Consider the following 19,822-nt stretch of genomic DNA (forward strand, 5'->3'; position numbering starts at 1 on the left):
CCTTCATGTCCTTCAAGACTTTACTCAGTAAATCCTTCCTTCACCACCTCAATCTATCTTAGACTGGATTCCTCAGAAGCAGAGCCTGATAAAAGGATTTTAGATGGTATTGATTTGGGAGATGATACCCTGAAATAGCAGTAAGGGAACGGGGAAATGAGACAGAGAAAGAAGACAATATAGGGTACATTAATGAGTGGATTAACTCTGTGGCCAAACGGGGCTCATTTCCCACTGGGAGCTTGAGGAGGCTGTACAGAACACATTGTCCCATGGGAGGAGTATTTACCCTCCTCAATTCCTGTCAGACACTGGCTAAGGGATCCTCCTGGGAGTGTTAATTCCTGGCACTTCTAACCTTGTCTGTGTGTAGGCAGAGCAGGCATCAGCAGTCAGAGAAAGGCTTTAGATGGAAAATCAGAGATGCTTACACCAGAAGGCCCTTCACATGTCCAAGAATATTCAGAATCAAGGAGATATAAGTAAGGCATTGCCAGTGCTGCAGCCTCCCCAAAATTCCCTATCTTCCTTTTGCTGTTTTTGTTTTATCCCTATAACATTTAACCCTATATTTAATACAATATATTTTCCTTACTTATCTTGTTTACTTTTCTCCTTTATGAATCATGAATTTTGTCTCATTTGTTCACTGCTATATCCCCAGCACCTAATACAGTGCTTTATACATGAGCAGCAGTAAATATTTATAGATTGAAAAAAAAATAAGTGGATGAACAACTTCAGGATGGGTAAGTGATCCAGGAAGTCTTAGAGAAGGGATGGGATTTGCAGTGAGTAAACATTGGTTAGGCGGAGGCAGGGTCAGGAGAGCAGCCCAGCAGTGGAGAACCACAGAAGCAAGAGTAGGTGAGCTAACATAGGGTAAGTTTAAAAATGAGTTAATTCCTTTTGATAGTAGCAGATGGTTCTTATAAAAATAAAAATAACTGGAGTAAGACGAGATGGGTCTTGTCCAGGCAAACTGTCAGACTGAGGAATTTGAGGTCTTTTCTGTAGGCAACTGGGAAGAAACAAATGTTTTAAAGCAGACGAATTAAAACTGTGTCGTAAACCCAATGAAACATGTTTTAGGAAGACTAATCTGAAGTTATTAGTAAGCTGATTTGGGGAAACAGGAAATAAAAATGAGTTTGCAAGCTTTTTCAGAGGCAGAAACTGGGGCCTGATAGAGTTTTACAAAGTGACTAAGAAAAGGCTAATTGAATGTTGGAGATAGTGTGGTTAAGCTATGAAGGTCAGAGTTAGGGATGACAGAGGGCAGAGCCTGCATTGACCCTAAGGTCTAGAGTCTAGAATTTAGTGGTACAGCTAATAGATGGTGCACCCAAAGACCTGTCCCCACTCCAGGGCTCACACTTGTTTCCATCATCCTGGGCATACCCAGCAAAATCCAAACTCAGCTGAGTTTTGAGAATCTTCTGGAACTCAGGTGACTTAACATTGGTTTGGGCACCTTGGATTTTTGACAAAGGTAGTTGCTCAAAAAAAAGAGACAAGTGAGAAATTATTAGCAGTTTAAAAATGTTTCCAGAACTGGCTCTGCTTCCTAAAATCAGCACTCACTCCTGCTCCCTTCCTTATCCTTATTGTCTATGGTTCTTGGGATTCGTACTGCAGCTTAATGCTGTGGGGAGCATTAGTCTACTTAGTAGTGCAAAGATCCCGCCCTGTCTCCAGATGAGGACTCTGGCAGCCCCATCATTTCACAGATAATGAACATCTGAAGCACTCATCTAGTTTGGGAACCGCCTTTAGCAGCTAGCAGTTTGGTCAAAATTCATTCCACAGTTTTTCTAAAAATAACAATAATAGCTACAATATATTGAGTACTTATTAGGAGCCAAGCATTATTTTAAACAACTTGTTTATATTAGTTAATATAATCCTCCCAGCAACTTATGAAGTAGGTTTAAGTGTTCCTACTTGACTAATGAGGAAACCAAGGAACAAAGAGGCTAAGTAACTTATCCAAAGTCACACAGCTGGAATGTGGCTCCTCCTTGACACCTGCTCACCAGCCAGCTCCTGACCCTCGGGAGGATGGGTGAGGAGAGGTAAGGGAGGGGGAAGGTGTACTTGAACTTGTACCATCATAGACTAGCTTTACATTCTTTGGATTTTCTAGATATAATAATGTGGCACTCTTACAGGTACTTTCCTGGCCTTTTTCAGGCTATTCCCATGATGGTGGTGTTGGGGAGATTCTCTCTTGAAAGCCACTCGATCCAATTGCATCTGTCCCAGTCGGTGATTTGCAACTCTTTCCTGAGCCCCGAGGCATCCAGAGTGTGCCTTCATATTCTGCCCTTCAGCCTTGCAGGCAGAGTCATAGATATGTTTATACTAGCTTCCCCACCTCACAGGGTCCACAGCTGGCCCACAGGAAGCATTCAAGCATCCCTGACCCCCAAGACTTATGGGAGTACAGATTCATCCCAACATAGCCATCACTTTCCTACTGCCACAGCTCCTTTAGGTTTCTCAGGTGTGAGGTCAACAGAGATGACTTTGAAACAGTTCACTAAACTTTCCTTTGCAAGTTCCACATATGGCAAACCATCTCCCGCTCACTTTGGTATCTGATAGCTAAGAAATTGATGCCTCAATTGAAATTCAGGCAGGAGATGTTTGTTTTTTAACCTTCTTTCGTATGTTTACTATCTTCATGGGATTCCATGGAGACATCCTGGGGAAGAAAACATGATATGGACTAGTATAGTATGTGCCATGAAATCAAACAGCTCCTGGAGTGCCATGCTGCAGGAGGCAAAGGAGAAAAGTGGTGCAGACACAAGGCCACGAAGAGCCCCATGCCAGAAGAACTGACTTCGTGTGTGTGGGGAAGGGAAACCATTGGAAATTTAAACAGTAATGCTTAACTTAGATGTGATGATCAAGTGACATTACCCAAGGGAAAAAATGTGAGAATTACAGTGGTCAAGTGATTAAATCCTGGAAACACCAGAATTTACAACACAAATGGACTTCATGGATATTTGTTCTATGTTGTACCAGTTTTGTCCCTAATTCCTGTGTTACTACTCAAGGCTACTGTCACACATCTGCCCACCACATCTTTTTGTGCCCTCTGGTTTCACCCTTCTTTTTTCTTTTCATTTATCGTCTCTAGCAAATTTTTCTTTTCCTTTCTTTTGCAAAAGCATTTCCTCATTTTTCAAATTATTTTCAGTGAGTTCTGGTTTTTGTTGTATTATTGAAGATTAGAACTTTGTAATTGTGTCATTAAATCAGGAAAAAAATGGGTGTTAATGCTAAGTCATCCCTGATATCAGTAATTTGTTTCAGATATTAGGCCTAAAGGATATGGGTGCTTGTTGAAAAAGTTATGAGTATTGCTATAAGCTCTCAGTTTGAGTATGTACAGGGAGAAGAAATAAACACACATGTACACACATTCACACACACCCTCACACAGTGAGTACTAAAGTGATCAAAGCAAAAAATGTTTACCCCATTCATCATGCCCAGCCACAAGCTATTAAATATAATTTTTTGGCTGACATGGATACATTAAAAAATTATAAATTTTTCCTATAATCTCACTGATTGTTCCAAAGAGTTTCCAGATTACTTTCTCTATATTTCAACAATATAAATCATAGTGTTTAGTCTATGCTTTCTAAAGAATTTCTGAAAAGATTATAAAATACACTAGCCCTCCAGCTCAAAAGACCTATTTTTAGCAGGACTGTTTGTCTTTGGAACATTTCATATAAAATTCAAAGTAGGAAAAGGAAGGCAAGACCACCCCAAACCTCTGCTGAGTAACTTCTTTTCTGCCTGTCCCTGTGTCAAGGCAGAGAAGAGAAACAATGGCAGATACCTTTAGTCAACTACTTACCTTTTACCCAAGGATACCAATATAATAACTTTGCTTTTCTATTACTAGTCAAAACAAATTTTCTGTTGGACTTTTTTTTAAGTTTAATTTTAATTTTAAGTTCCAGGGCTGTTGGACTTCTTAACTCAGGGTCTTGTCAAGTTTGAACCCAGCCTTTTTCTCTGGCTTTGACTGTTGCCTCTGCCCTTCCTCACACACATGCTGAGGTTTCTGTTCCAGAGCTCCCACTCTCCTTTCTGCAAAGGGACTAACATCTCTGTGCTAATGTAGGTCCGTCCGCATTAGTATCTTCTGGCCTGGAATGTTTTCTGGCAGTTATCAGGTAACTTAGGCATTTATCTGCAAGATTAGTTAAAAGACTTGCTGTATAGCTGTGATATTGACTCAACTCATAGTTTGACTCAATTAGCCAGTTTCAAATCCAGTTTCACAGCAGGAAATTTCACACATACAAATCAGCACTTTTGAGAAGCCTGATGAAATAATGGCTAGTTTACCCTGAAAAGCTTTGTAATCTAGAAGCCAACAGTCTCAGTAAATGCCATAGTAATGAGTTAATTATCCTAGCCCAGTGGTTGCTGGGGCTTTCTGCCAACATCCTTTTTCTCCACTTGCTGCAATTTCTGTCTGACAAGCACTCCTCTTCTCAACTTCCTCACTAAAAAATAAAACAAAACCTACTTTATCCTCTCAGAATGTCCCCAGTGAGTCTCCACTTCTCAAATATTTTGTAACACATGGCAGCTTTCTTCCACTTCCACCTTACTGCAGTCTGAATATCATTGGGTTTTGATGGCTTCAGCATTAATAATGGATCAATCTAATTTAGAGGATGCATCCAGGCCTCACCAAAATGTTGTGTGTGGAACTGTCCTACAGAAGGAGTAGATGGCACCAAGGTTCTATTAGACCAAATCAGTTGATGGCCAAGGAGAATTTGCCCTATATTAATTCTAATGTAATTACTACATAAGTTCAGAGCCCAGAATTGGGGCCCTATTTGAACCTGGATTTACTGCGAAACTACACCAAATCCAAACACTGAAGACTTTTCTAGAAACAATTTCCAGAGGATGATTTGGTTGGTGTCAATCATCGTGGCCCTTGAAAGCAGTGCTGTTTATTTTCTCCCTTCTTCTACAATTGTTGTATTAAATATATATGTCATACACATATATATGGAATTTTTAAGTTGTGTGATTTTGATCATCAAATTAGGAGCCCAAAAATATAGTTCCAAATTGAGGTCAGGACAGCAATATCCAACTGACAATTTTAAATCCTTTGGTTGTCAGAAGAAAAAAACAATGTTTATTTGTTAGTACTTTTTAAAATCCTTTAAAAAATTAATAACTTTAGCTCAGTGATAGTCATGAGTGTGAATAAGACTTTAGCTAAGAGCTGATTATAATAATGAAAAGGGTGATCTATCTAGATTTCAAAAATTTATGAATGGTTAAGTACATTACAGTATTTCCACAAAATGTTAGAAATGGTGCAATTGAGGAAAATCACTGACATGAAAAGATGTTCATGTTATGTTGTTAAGGTAAAAAAAATTCAAACTCTTTTTGAAGTATATAATTTTTTGTATGGATGTACATACACACAGACACACAGAGAAAAATAATCTGGAAAAACATATCTGAAAACATTATCAGTGGCTATTTCTGTGTGGTAGAATTACAGGTGATCGTATTTTCTTTCTTTTACTTTCTTTTGTCTACTCATCCTTAATTTTCTACAATGACATGAACTACTTTTATAATAATAGCCTAATTTATTTTTTCAAACAATGTTTGTTCCCAGACTTCTTTACAGTGTTACTTTTAGAGATGTTAGTGGTTGGCGGTCTGCAGGACACCTAAGAAAGTTTGGTTTTTCCTCCCTGTGATGGGGTTTAGGTCGATTCATCCAGTGCTCATTAAACAGAAGCCTATAAACAGGCATGTCCCAGGTGTAAATTAGAGGAAGGTTGGCTTCTGACAGCAAATTAGCCAGTTATACCAATGGCCAAACTAAACACCCCAGTGTGCCTTTGCAGATAAAATTAAGGAAAAAATTATAAAATATCCACGTGATTGTTTTGAACAACTAGATTGGTAATTTTTTCCCTTTAAACCACTTTTGATCTTTGCATGCTTGTTATTCAGAGCCTAGTGAATTGATTACAAAGAATATTTATTTTTGACTCCTACAAGAGTAAATAGATCATGTGCATTGTACAGATTCAATTCAGTTCAAATTTTTAAACTTTTACTAGTAACTATGCACATACCCAGAACCGTGTTAGACACAGTAGAGTACTCATAAAGGCAAATGTCTTAGAGGAACTCACAGTTTTGTCATAGAGACAGATAAATTAATAAATATTTCTGATAAATAGAGTAGAATGGGCTTCCATATAAGCAGTGGGTAATACAAAGCAAGAGACATGGAAGTGAGGGAGAAAGAGAGGTTAATTCTAACCAAGAAATAGGAAATGTTTCCTAGAGAAAGTAACATTTTGGCTACAATTAAAAGTGTATTAATCTTCTTTGGGTCATAGATAACAGAAATAAAGTTCAAACTAGCTTAAATAAAAAAGACAGTTTGTCGGCTTATGGAATAAGTATTTCTTGTTTAGGCAAGGCTGGATCCAAGGGTTAACAAGACTTTGCCACCAGGTTTAGCTTTCCTCTTTGTGACTTTTTCACAGACAAGTTCTCCACAAAGATGACTGCCAAAGATAGAAACTTACATACTATTTTTGTCCAGTTAGGCTTCTATTTAAAAAAAAATGCCATAAACTGGGTAACGTAGGCAACAGAAATTTATTTCTCACAGTTCTGGAAGCTGGGAAGTCCCAGATCAAGATGCCAGCAGATTCAGTGTCTGATGAGGGCCCGCTTTCTAGACAGCCATCTTTTAGCTGCAGCCTTTTTAATTTGTTGAGTAACCTCCATACTATTTTCCATAATGGCTGTACTAATTTACATTCCTAGCAACAGTGTGCAAGAGTTCACTATTCTCCACATCCTCACCAATACTTGTTTTCGTTCTTTTTAATAGTAGTCATTCTAACAAGTATGTGGTCATATCTCATTGTGATTTTAATTTGCATTTGTCTGATGATAGTGATATTGAGCATTAAATACCTATTGACCACTTTTATGTCTTCTTTTGAGAAATGTCTATTTAGATCCTTTGCCCATTTTTGTAATTTAATTTATTTTTATTTACTTATTTTTAATTTTTATAAATACATAAAACTTGTACATATATGCAGGGTACATGTAATATTTTGATACAAGTATACAATGTGTAATGATCAATACATAACACTTGTACATATATGCAGGGTACATGTAATATTTTGATACAAGTATACAATGTGTAATGATCAAATCTTAGTAATTGGGATATTCATCCCCTCAAACATTTATCATTTCTTTTTAAAATCTATTTTCAAGGATGGTTTCAGAACATTTATAATTTTGTTTGTGTTGGGACATTCCAAATCTTTTCTTCTAGCTATTTTGAAACATAACAATAAATTATTGTTAACTGTAGTCACCCTGTATCTTCTTTCTTTCTTTTTTTTTAATTTTTATTTTAAGTTCATGGGTACATGTGCAGGATGTGCAGGTTTGTTATGTAGGTAAACGTGTGTCATGGGGGTTTGTTGTACACATTATTTCATCTCTCAGGTATTAAGCCTAGTATGCATTAGTTTTGCCCATGTTTTAATGGGATTATTTGTTTTCTTACTGAGTAGAGCTCCTTATATATTTTGCATATTAACACCCTTTATCGGATGTGTGGTTTGCAAATGTATTCTCTTATTTCACAAGTTGTCTTTCAACTCTGATTATTGTTTTCTTTGCTGTGCAAAAGCTTTTAAGTTTGATGGAATACGATTTGCCTATTTTTGCTTTTGTTTCCTGTGATTTGGGGTCATATCCAAAAAATAATTGCACAGACCAATGTCATGGAACTTTTCGCCTGTGTTTTCTTCCAGTAACTTTACAACTTCAGGTCTTACATTTAAGTGTTCATTTTGAGTTGATTTAGTGTGAGGTAAGGGTCTAGTTTCATTTTTCTACATGTGGATAGCCAGTTTTTCTAGAACCATGCGTTGAAAAGACTGTCCTTTCCCATTGTGTGTTCTTGACATCTTTGCTGAAAATCAATCAACTGTAAAAGTGTGGATTTATTTCTGGGCTCTCTATTCTGTTCCATTGGTGTATGTGTCTGTTATTATGCTGGTACCATGCTGTTTTGATTGCTACAGCTTTGTAGTAGATTTTGAAGTCACTGAAAACTACTTAACATTGATAAAAGAATTTGAAGAAGACATGGATAAATGGAAAGATATCTGGTGTTAATGGATTGGAAGAATTAACATTGTTAAAATATCCATTCTACTTAAAGCAATCTATAGACTAAATGCAATTCCTATTAAAATTTCAATGACTTGTTTCATAGAAATAGAAAGACAACCTTAAAATTTATATGCAACCACACAAGACCCTGAAGAGCCAAAGCAACCTTAAGCAAAATGAACAACGCTGGAGGCATCACATTACCTGATTTTAAAACCTAGTAATTACTTAAATGTAATGGGAACTGGCTATTTGAAATATATCTTGCGATAAGTACTTTTGTAAAGCAACAAATTAAATTGCCAATTGAAACACTGGCCATTAATCTAGAACCAGAAATACCATTTGACCCAGCAATCCAATTACTGGGTGTATACCCAAAGGAATATTAATCATTCTACTATAAAGACACATGCACACATATGTTTACTGCAGCACTATTTACAATAGCAAAGACATAGAACCAACCCAAATGCCCATCCATGATAGACTGGATAAAGAAAATGTGGTACATATACACCATGGAATACTATGCAGCCATAAAAATGAATTGGATCATGTCCTTTGCAGAGACACAGATAAAGCTGGAAGCTATCATCCTCTGCAAACTAACAAAGAAACAGAAAACCAAATACAGCGTGTTCTCACTCATAAGTGGGAGCTGAACAATGAGAACACATGGACACAGAGAGGGGAACAACACACACTAGGGCTGATTAGGGGGTAGGTGGGGAGAGGAGGGAACTTAGAGGATGGGTTAATAGGTGCAGCAAACCACCATGGCACATGTATACCTATGTGACAAACCTGCATGTTCTGCACATGTATCCCATTTTTTTAAGAAGAAAATTTTAAAAAAGAAACATTGGCCTTTAATTTTTATGTTTTGTAAGTCTGAATTATTATATGTTGACTTGACTTAGAATAGTGTGTACTCAGACTGTCTTTTTAAAAAAAATAAATTTTAATCCATTTAAAATGTAATTCAACTTAAGCTTTTAGAGCATTACCTGTTTCCAGTGAATGATTAATAAATATAAATACACGCTTCCTTGAATTTATATCAGTAATCATAAAATCATCTATCAGTTTTAAAAGCCTATGTGTACCAGGCATTTGTTTTTTCCTTGGCATAGCAATGATTGGATATGAATTAATTTTATGATTCACAGAATCCCCATGGGCTCATGGTGATATGGGCGTTTGAAATCAAGCCAATTGATGTTTTAATCCTTTCTGTCCTTCAGGAAGAAGTGGAATTAAAATCTATGTTTTTGTTATTTAGTATTTGTTGCACCAAGCTAAGATTACAGATAAAATGTAGAATTAGATCCTTGCTAAATGGATTCATAATCTAAATTAAACAGATATACAGGAAACTGACCTTGGGAAATAAATTGTAGGAGTGACAAATTGGTGAAAATTTCAGGAACAAACCAAAAAATCTAAACAGAGATAGTAAAGTACTCTATTATTAATATTTCCTGGTAAAGAACGAAGGCATAGAACAAAAAGGCCAATTTCTGAATCCAGTTGTCCCCTGAACTTCTTGCATAAGTTTGAGCATGGCTCCTCTCTTCATCCTGCATTATTTTCTGTATCTTCAAGATGGTTCATCCTTTACAAAGAAGTTGGAGTCATGTATGAAATAATAAACATGCAACACTTCAAGTTTCTCAGAATAAAGTTTCCACAGCAAAATGAAATAATAACAGGGATACACTGTATGATTTAATGCTGATAGTTTATCTTATCAAGCAAGTAAATTAGCGGCTGAAATTTTATATATTAGAAGGATTTATTTCAAAAATGATTTTAAGAAATATACAATCAGTAAGTTCAAACTAAACCAATCTATAAAACTTTGATTCATACTCAACTTTTGGAAGACATCTTGCATTATTCAAAGTTATTATACCTTTTTGGATTTAATTAATACCCAACACATAAGGCAATTCTTTAGGATAAGTAATGTGTTAAATCAGTGGCACTCAGAGATATATTACATTTGAGCCATTGATAATAATGAAGTATTATTAAATGACAACGTCATGTTAACTACTTAATAATAATTTATTATTAAATAATAATTAACAAAAATCCATATAACTGTTATACGCCTTTTAAATATTTTCTGTGATATTAAATATACTTTCTAATATAGAAATTGCAAATCTTGAACCTCTCTAGATTACAAGCAAAAAAACCACATGTGCCATCTCTTATTAAAGTGAATGATCAATTAAGGAATATTTTGTGACACTGGATTAAAGACCCTAAGAACTAATAGTGATTACAATGTAATAATTAGTATGGAATTATAGACAATTTTGGAATACATAAAACTAGTTTTTTAAAAGTTCTCTAATCCTATATTGAAATAAAGCACTGCATATAATCATATGAATTTGATTACAAATGAGGCTGTGAGTTATCTTGAGGACAGGATGAATGATGGGAAAGTGAAAAATTTCCCAAGATGGTTGAAAGACTTGTATACAGCAAGACCATATTGCATAAGAAATAACTGACATAGTCACCACATTTTGAAAAGGTGCAATGGGAAGTCATGTTTCCACGTTCAATGATAGAATATCCTTACCAAAATAATATCGGTGTCCAATATGGAGAACAGTGGATGGGAGAGTGTCAAAAAGGGACGGGATAAAAAGATGAGCAGGTTGCTTTCTTCCTTCCTCCTTAAATAGGCCCCACACACACCTAAAGAAACTGAGTCTGAAGTAATGGAAAAAAGCTGTAGTTGTTGGTCTTCGTCTGCAGAATTCCTCCATGTCTCCCTCTTATGTCCCTTGTTCCCAATTCCCCTAATTTCTTGGCACATTTTCTTTAATTGGATTCTCTGTCTCTTTCATATCCCCAACTTTGCTGAGCTGGTTTTAAGCCAGCAACTCTGCTTTTCACTTGTGCTACTCCTCCATGAATTGATTATTGATGAATTAATTATCCACCTATGACCTCATTCACAGTAAGTCATGAGTAAAAGGCATCCATCCACTCCTGTTCCCTGATGTAGCCCAGTAGAGCCTGCACCAATACAGCTGTGGCCTGACCAGTCACTATATGATTATGAAAGGAGAGCCAACTTAAACGAAAGGAAATTATTTTGAATAAGATTCATCCAAATCAGAGCACATATCTCACCATATTCAGATAGCTGAGGATAGTTGTCCATCCCTCTACTAACCAATCACTACCTATGACACAGTCTGGCTTCTTTTGTAATTCTTGGTACATAGAAGCTTCTCAGAAATTATTTGATGAAAGGATGGATAAATGAATACATAAATTATTATAAACACTTGCTATAAGATCTAAGAATAATTACACTGGTTGTTAAGGGTGTGCATGAAATAACAAAATATAATGAATCCTTAATTAGTAGAATATATTTAATGATTTCCATTTACATTTATATCAAGAAAAAAAAAGGAAAAAGCAACCCAGCACATCTACTTTTCATCACTTTTCAAACATCTGTGGTTTAAAAAACAGCTTTGAAAATAGTTACTTGCCTCGGGTAAGGTCTGACTTCTGCTGTATAAGCAGTAAAATATTCTAAATCCTTACACACTAGTACATATCCTCATAGAGGGCAGTTAATACTAATTAGGACCAAATCTTCCCATTCTGGTTCTTGTAGGACTATATAGATGTATGTTCAACACAAAACATATTCAAAATTTTTTTGAAAGAAGTAACAGATGCATCATCCCAATTTCTTGGAAAAACAAAACAAAACAAAACAAACTGCACTCTAGAATTCCTAAATAAGAATGTTAACAGAAATGGTTAATGGAGACAGCATGGGCTCGCATTTAAAATGCTTACTGTTTAGCAGGAGAAAACATCCTAAATACAGTACTTCTCCATCAGCTCAATGTTTTTTGTTTCTTCAGATTGATAGGCTGGATGTGGATAGCTTGTTTAGCAACATTGAGTCGGTGCATCAGATATCAGCCAAGCTGCTGTCATTGTTGGAAGAGGCCACAACAGACGTGGAACCGGCCATGCAAGTAATTGGTATGTTTATTCTCTTCTCGAGTTCTACAATACAACAGGAAATAATTTTGTAATAACCTCCCTTTGCTTTGGTTTTTTGTTCCTGACTCACCATGCTTCCCAGGAGATATATAAATGCTAAACCCATCTTTGGGCTCATTGTAATTATACAGACTCTGTATTTATTTTCAAATGGGTTTATATCCATTTGCTGAAGTCCCTCAGTAGCACAAAACACACCATTTGCTTTTTAATTTCCAATCTTTCAATCTCTTTGCTTTCCAGATGTTCTGTAATTTTTTTAATGGCTAACATTTACTTGATCCTTAAAGAATTAATTATTTAAATATTCTAATAGCTTTACTGATTTTTCATTACAATGTTTTTTAGATCTTATGCCCATCAATCAATTTTTTTAGATTATAAACTTCTTACATAAGGAATGTAAAACTATTAAAGGAATGTAAGTTATTAAAAATTTATACAAGTTCTACTTTTTTCATGCTCTCTTTTTTTCTATATTATTTACCTTCCAAATATGTTTTTACTCTCAATCAGATATATTTTCTTACTCTGGTAGGATTTTCAAAAATAACAACAGAAAATACAATTTGAAAAGTATCGAGCCAAATTTTTATGCTCTCCATTTCTTGGGAATTTCCAAAGGAATATGTGCTATGAACTCCTTAAAGGCAGTTTGCACTTCAAGACATCATACAAAGTGCCATGTAGGCTAAGAGTTTTTAAAATTATCGTTTCTCTATTTCACACTTAATATACAATAACTCTTCATTACAAAAATACTAAAACAATTCAGGAGCACATAGAGTAACGGTAAAATTTCCTTTCATATATCCCTCCAATGCCACTGCCTTCTCCACAAGTAACCACTTGTTTGATGTAGATCTTTACTTTGAGATACACACACAAAGACTACACACAAAGACTACACACAAACACCTTATGTCTTTACTGATTATGTCTTTGTTACCTTTTATTTGTTAGAGTTATAAAAATGTCATGAAACTGGTCTTGTTTAATATTTATAGAGAACCAAAGTTTCATGAGCAAAGCTGATCAAAGAGATGAAATATGGTGAAAGAAATGACTGGGCAATAAGGCCAACCCACTCAGAAAGATTTCTTCCACAGATAGGTTTAAATTCAATTGTTCTTTGTGATAAAATGTCCCCAACAAATTGTAAAAATATTTCCTAAAAGAAGAACTCTACTCATTACCACACTAATTCATTAGTGTGAATTCACTGGCCATTCATTTATTAATTCAATCAAAAACTAGTTATGAAGTAGCAGCATATTCACAAGATTCGGTACTGTACGACATTTCTTGGTATCAAAAGTTGAAAGGGCTCATTTCTGTCTTTCAAAAACATTCAATCAAACAGCTCCTTGAATTGAAGGTGTGGGTATAATACACCATCAAAGCAGTTTCTACACTACTGCAAACCTTGGAGGACAAAGAGAACATTTCTAGATGGAGACTCCAAGGATTCTTGAAGATGTTACTTGGGCTTAAAGTATAGGTTCTATTTCAACAATAGGGTCCATGTTGAGGAGAAGATTCCAAATGGAAATGACAGCAAGAAAAACAAGTATGAAACAAATGCCAATTGCCAAGCGTGTCTAGGAAATGAAGAGTGATCAAGCTGGAGTGAAAGACTGATGTAAGCAAGAAATGAGAAATGAACCTGAAAGTGCAGAGTAGGGACTGGCAGCACTTGGAAATGAAGTTTGGAATTTACCGTACAGGTAATAAAGAGCCATTAAAAGATTTCTGACAAGGGTGTGATGAGACACAAAAGTTTCTGGAGAGAGAAAAATATGGTAGGTCTGAACAGAATGCAGAGGAGGAACTGAGTCCTAGACTAGTAAATAGGTTGCCATAAGTAATATGGGCATGTGGTAATAAGCATTGAGGCTAAAGGAGATACAGTGAAAATTTTAAAAAATTGGGTCATTTCAAGGGAAATGTAGAAGAAAGCATAAACAAGTTGTTGATTCATGTGCTGAAGTCAAAAACAATTCCAGATTTAAGGTGACCATGTATTGTGGTTTGTCTAGAGCATTCTGATTTTAGTGTATTATGTAAGCATTCAGTCCAGTTTAGCATTTGTCATGGACTTTTCCTTTTTAAAAATTATTATTATTATTAGTTGCATCAGAAGAGGTTTTATAAGACCTTTACATCATACTTCAACTTCTGACACAATCTCTTTTAGTAGAGCGTAAGAGGCATGTGCAGTTAACGGTTCTCACTGTAACACATGGTAAACTCTGAAACATAGTCCATCTCTCCTATGTCAACCTTTTCTAGTCTCAAGGAAAGTTATATCTTTCTTTGAATTGCCACATGCAGGGAAGTGGCTGATTGAATGATGCTATTTGGATATGAACAGCTAGAAACTGCTAACTCCTTTCCGTTCTGGTGGATGTGGATGTGTTGGATGCTGCAGACCCTGCCATCTACTGGGTGTAGCAGCTAGTTGTGTCATGACCCACACTGGGTGGCCCATGTCATGACCTATGAGAGGCATGAAGCCATCGGGATGCCAGTCAATGGGGTTAATGGGACACGTTATTACAGAATAGATGTAAATAAAATATGTATGGAAATTAGGGCCTGAGAAATCATGCTACAGAGTGTCTAGAGGCTCTTGCTATGGTAATTTGGTTACCTATTGCATGTTATAAATTGACAGCTCTTTTACAAATTTTTTGGTTATGTTTCATTCTGAAATAAACCTTTTCAGAAGCAAGAATTTAATATATTCATGTTTGTATTAGTCCGTTTTCACACTGCTATAAAGAACTACCTGAGACTGGGTAATTCATGAAGAAAAGAGGTTTAATTGACTCACAGTTCTTCAGGCTTAACAGGAAGCAAGCCTGGGAGGCCTCAGGAAACTTACAATCATGGCAGAAGACAAAGGGGAAGCAAGGACCTTCTCCACATTGTGGCAGGAGAGAGAGAGAGAGCGCGCGCTAAGGGGGAAGTGCCATGCACTTTCAAACAACCACATCTCATGAGAACTCACTCACTATCACAAGAACAGCAAGGGGAAAGCCCACCTCCATGATTTAATCACCTCCCACCAGGCCCCTCCCCCATCACATGAGGATTACAATTCAAGATGAGATTTGGCGAGAGGACACAGAGCCAAACCATATCAATGTTTTAGAAAAATTTTGATTTTCTTTTTCTCAAGAAAGTTGCTGAGCCCGTAACACACAAAATACCATCCATCAAAGGGTCCTCAATGCTATCATTGACCATTGACAATCAGAAGATAGAAATCTGCTGAAGCAGCAGCAATGTCAGCAGCAATGTCAAAGTTTAGTCATTGTTTTTAAAAGACTGTGCTCTAAGCAAGTGATTAAATGCATGCAGCTGCTTAAGGTGTGTTTACATTTCACTCCATGCAGCATGACTTTTCATTTAGGTCAGACAACAGTTTTCCTAAATTAATTACATTCATTTTTAATTCTGAGTTTCCTTAGGCCTATGAGAAATATAAAACAATGGTTACTAATGAGTTGACACAATTAGCAAAAGAGTACTGCAAACAGTTAAATGATGACAGTTTTATATCAGTGTGAGCAGATGAATCGAATAATAGTTCCAATAGCAGTTAAAATTTTAAAAATCCAATTCACAGAACCAAAGAAAAGCTTTTAGAAGTTTATCATGTCAATGGTGAATTTTCTGACCTTATTATAGACGCTACTGTCACTTTAACTTAAAAATTAAACATTGTGACTGCAAATGATAACATGAATACAAATATTAGTGGAGCACAGCATCACAGTAAAACAATGATTTTATTAAAATAAAAATCTATAGAGCAGACGTGTACTTGAAAATGATTGGTGTAATATGATGAAGTTGTGGAATTTATTAATTGAAGTAAAAACTGTAGTGAAAATTTGCATTTATTTTTATATACACAAAATTAGAGTGAATAACAATATCTGAATAACAAAGCTGATACTGAATTAAAAATAATCTTATGTATGAAACTATATACTCTCTTTCCTGCTGGTCATTAATCAGTCTTTGGAAATGTTTGATTCTTTGAAGCACCACTTTACAAATCAACCAGAGTGTCCTAACATGGCATTGGACTAATTTTGTAAACAAGGCCTCTGAAATTGAATTGCATTTTGTTAAAAATCAGTTGGAAGTCTTTAGTTAAGGTATTCAAGAAATGGAGAAAAGAACTTCAATTTTTAATCTTTACAAATAATCATTAAAAACAAAATTGCAAATAGGAAGACATTGAAATGTATCCCTATGAAAACAAGGAGTAAGTTAAAAAAAAAAAAAAGCAATGAGAGCTCATGTATAAAATATTTAACTTTGAAAGTCCATAATCATACTTTGGAAAATCTGACTTATGAAGAGAAGCCTTTGATGGAGCTCCTCTTTAGTAGGATAAAGTAATATTCTGTACCAGATTTCACAATCTACATTTGGGAAAATATTCCAAAATTACAAATAGAAACAACTTACTTGGTGAGTTTTATTTTGAAAAAAAAAAGAAAAAAAAAGAGAGAGAGAGAATGAAAGAAAGCAGTTCAAATGGAAGCAAAAAGATAATGCCTATGAAAATATTTCAGCTCAAATATTTACTTGTTTTAATATGTATAGATAATGAGAATTTTAAAAGCTTCTATTTACCATAATTTCCTCTGAGCTCAATAGATATTTCCTTGCTTATAAAGTATTTTCTCAATTTTAAATACTATGGTTTACAAATTTCAGTAGTAAAATAAATATGCTGATATTGAATTATAACCTGCAGAAATATCAATGAGTTCTTGCTGATATAAATAAATGTGGAGAAAGGACAGCTGTTCATTACAGATTTTAATTAATATAGAGAGAAAGAAGAATGGCTGGGCACAGTGGCTCACGCCTGTAATCCCAGCACTTTGGGAGGCTGATGCGGGTGGATCACGAGGTCAGGAGTTCGAGACCAGCCTGACCAACATGGTGAAACCCTACTCTACTAAAAATACAAAAACTAGCCGGGCGTCGTGGCACGCACCTGTAGTCCCAGCTACTCAGGAGGTTGAGGCAGGAGAATTGCTTGAACCCAGGAGGTGGAGGTTACAGTGAGCCAAGATCATGCCACTGCACTCCAGCCTGGGTGACAGAGCGAGACTCCATCTCAAAAAAAAAGAAAAAAGCAGAAAATGGAAAATCACATTCACATTACATAAACACCACAGTCAACTATTGCAAACAAAATCTACTGATTGATGCTATGTTTAGTGGGTGAAAGTTAGAGGAGAAACATACTTTTCATAGTCTCAAACTTTCTCCCCAAGTAATTATTAACCTCAAAGGGAAAGATGGTAACTTTACATTGAGAAACCTAGCAGGGGCCACCTTTATCTAGAGATCTAGAGTTAATTTTCCTTCTCTGACAATCGTATTTTGATATGTAAGATGTTAATATTGGTGAAGCTGGGTAAAGAGTATTTGAAAACTATCTGCACTATTTTTTTCAAATTTTCTGTAAATCAAAAATTCGTTCAAAATAAAAAATTGAAAACCATGATTTACAGAGAAAACTCAATTGAAGATTTTCATACTTTCAGATTCACTAATCATAGAATTCCAACTTTGAGGAAAATTACAGAAAATTTTATTTAAAAAATTAAGACAATGAGGCCATATTTGAAAAAGAATCAGTTAGAGTCTCATTTTAATATCCTTATCCTTTGTATCTGGGTTGGCCTTGCGACTTGCTTTGATCAATGAAATGAGGCAAAACGATGTTCTACAACAGCATTATCAGTTCTGCTTTCTGCTTGTGAAGGGAGAGGCCCAAACTGCCCAGCCATTCCAAGCAACACAGCCAAGGCCTCAGGCTTGAGAGTAAGGTCCTTGTCAGCTGGCCAGCTGGCCACTAGCCAGTCCACCAACTGACGGGAAACATAGATGTAAACCCCATCAATGCCAGTTAAATGCTGCCCAATTGTTGACCCATACAATTGTGAGCAAACGAACAGTTATTGTCTTAAGCTTTTAACTTTTGGAGTGATGCTTTTTTTTTTCCTGTGGTAATTGCTAACTAATACAGATTAACAGGTGAGAGATTAACTTATTTCAACTCATATGGTGAGGGAAAACTTGATTTGGAAGTGGTTTTTGAGCTTGCACTTGAAAGATTTAGAAAGGTGGAGATTGGGTGCAAAAGGCTTTCTATGAGAAATAGGGTAAAGGCCTCAAAGCAAGAATACAGGAAATTCTGAAAAAGGATAGCAGCAGCCCTATGTGACTGGAGCATAGTGCAGAGAAGGCCTCTCTGAGCCGAACGTTGTAGACACACCAACACGAGTTCACTGGCAATTTCCATTACTAAACCTTTTACCAAAGCACTTACATTCCATAAGATAAACCGATTGTTGGTGAGATGTTTCCAAAATTATGTTATCATAAATGAAAAGCACAGGTGTTCCATTTCTTTGTCCTTAGATGGCACAAATAAGAGTTTGTGATTCACAGCTGTGGTGCCGAAGGGAGAATTTTCCTGATACCTAGATAAACTAGGAAGAAAATTTTACTCAATAGTAACACTGGAGTTTGGATAAGGTTTAAGTTTATACACAGGCGCATATGCTTGCAGATCTGAGAGCTCTGAGGAAGTTGTCTGTACTGTCATGCCAAGATACAAAGTGGATTTTAAAATCTTCACTTAAGCACAGTGTCTAGATAGGAAATGGGTTTTCAATCTTTATAGATGGGAGTATGAAATGTGGCTCTTGTTTCCACTTAGATAGCAGTGTAGAGTTTAAGAACACATGGGTTTTAATATCAGGTTGACTTGGGTTACATCTCGGCTTGTCCTGTTGCTAGATGTGTGATCTTAGGCAAGTTACGAAACCTAATTGAACTTCAGTTTCTCATCTGGAAACTGGAGGCAATAATACCTATCCCATATGGTTTTTATGAAGATTTGACAAAATTATGTGTACAGAATGATAGCCCAGCGCCTATCACTAATTAATATCCAATAGATGATGTTATAAATTATTATCCCAAGAATATTAGATTTACACATCTATTTTAAAAGCCTGATTTTTTCTGTATGTAACAAGTGAATAAAATGTGACTTTTTCTCAGAGGTCCTGATCATGTTTTTCAAACAAATCAGATTTGCTGGATGTGTGTGATTTCTAGATGCTCCCAATATCTATGCATCTTGACGATTGATGGGTCTAATATGGTGACATACTTTTTTCTGTGAAGGGAGATTTAACATATCAAGTGTCATTTTCCCATTTGGTAGAGTGAACAGCAATGGCAGTAATTAGTGTCCAAAGATGGCCCTCAATGGACCATGCCTCCTAGTTCACATTGTTATATAGTCTAGTGTCATATTGACTCTGAACTGGCCCTCTGATTCACTATTACAATGTAGTGAAAATGACACTGTATCAGTAACTGGGCCCAAGCCTTAGGAAAGCCTGACAATTTCTACTTTCATAATTTTGGAAGACTGCCATTTAAAAAGTTGGGATACCTT

General features: G+C 35.9%; 1 protein-coding gene across 2 annotated transcripts in view; it reads left to right on the forward strand.

Annotated features, from left to right (window-relative positions):
* Positions 1-19,822, forward strand: part of ARHGEF38 (Rho guanine nucleotide exchange factor 38) — a 158,141-nt gene that overhangs the window by 78,143 nt on the left and 60,176 nt on the right. For both annotated transcript variants that reach the window (XM_063723557.1, XM_024246164.2), the window contains exon 3: positions 12,165-12,288. In XM_063723557.1, coding sequence (XP_063579627.1) covers positions 12,165-12,288 — 124 coding nt within the window. The remainder of the gene's footprint in view (positions 1-12,164; positions 12,289-19,822) is intronic.

This window comes from Pongo abelii, chromosome 3 (genome assembly GCF_028885655.2).
Source record: "Pongo abelii isolate AG06213 chromosome 3, NHGRI_mPonAbe1-v2.0_pri, whole genome shotgun sequence".
Classification (NCBI taxonomy): Eukaryota; Metazoa; Chordata; class Mammalia; order Primates; family Hominidae; genus Pongo; species Pongo abelii.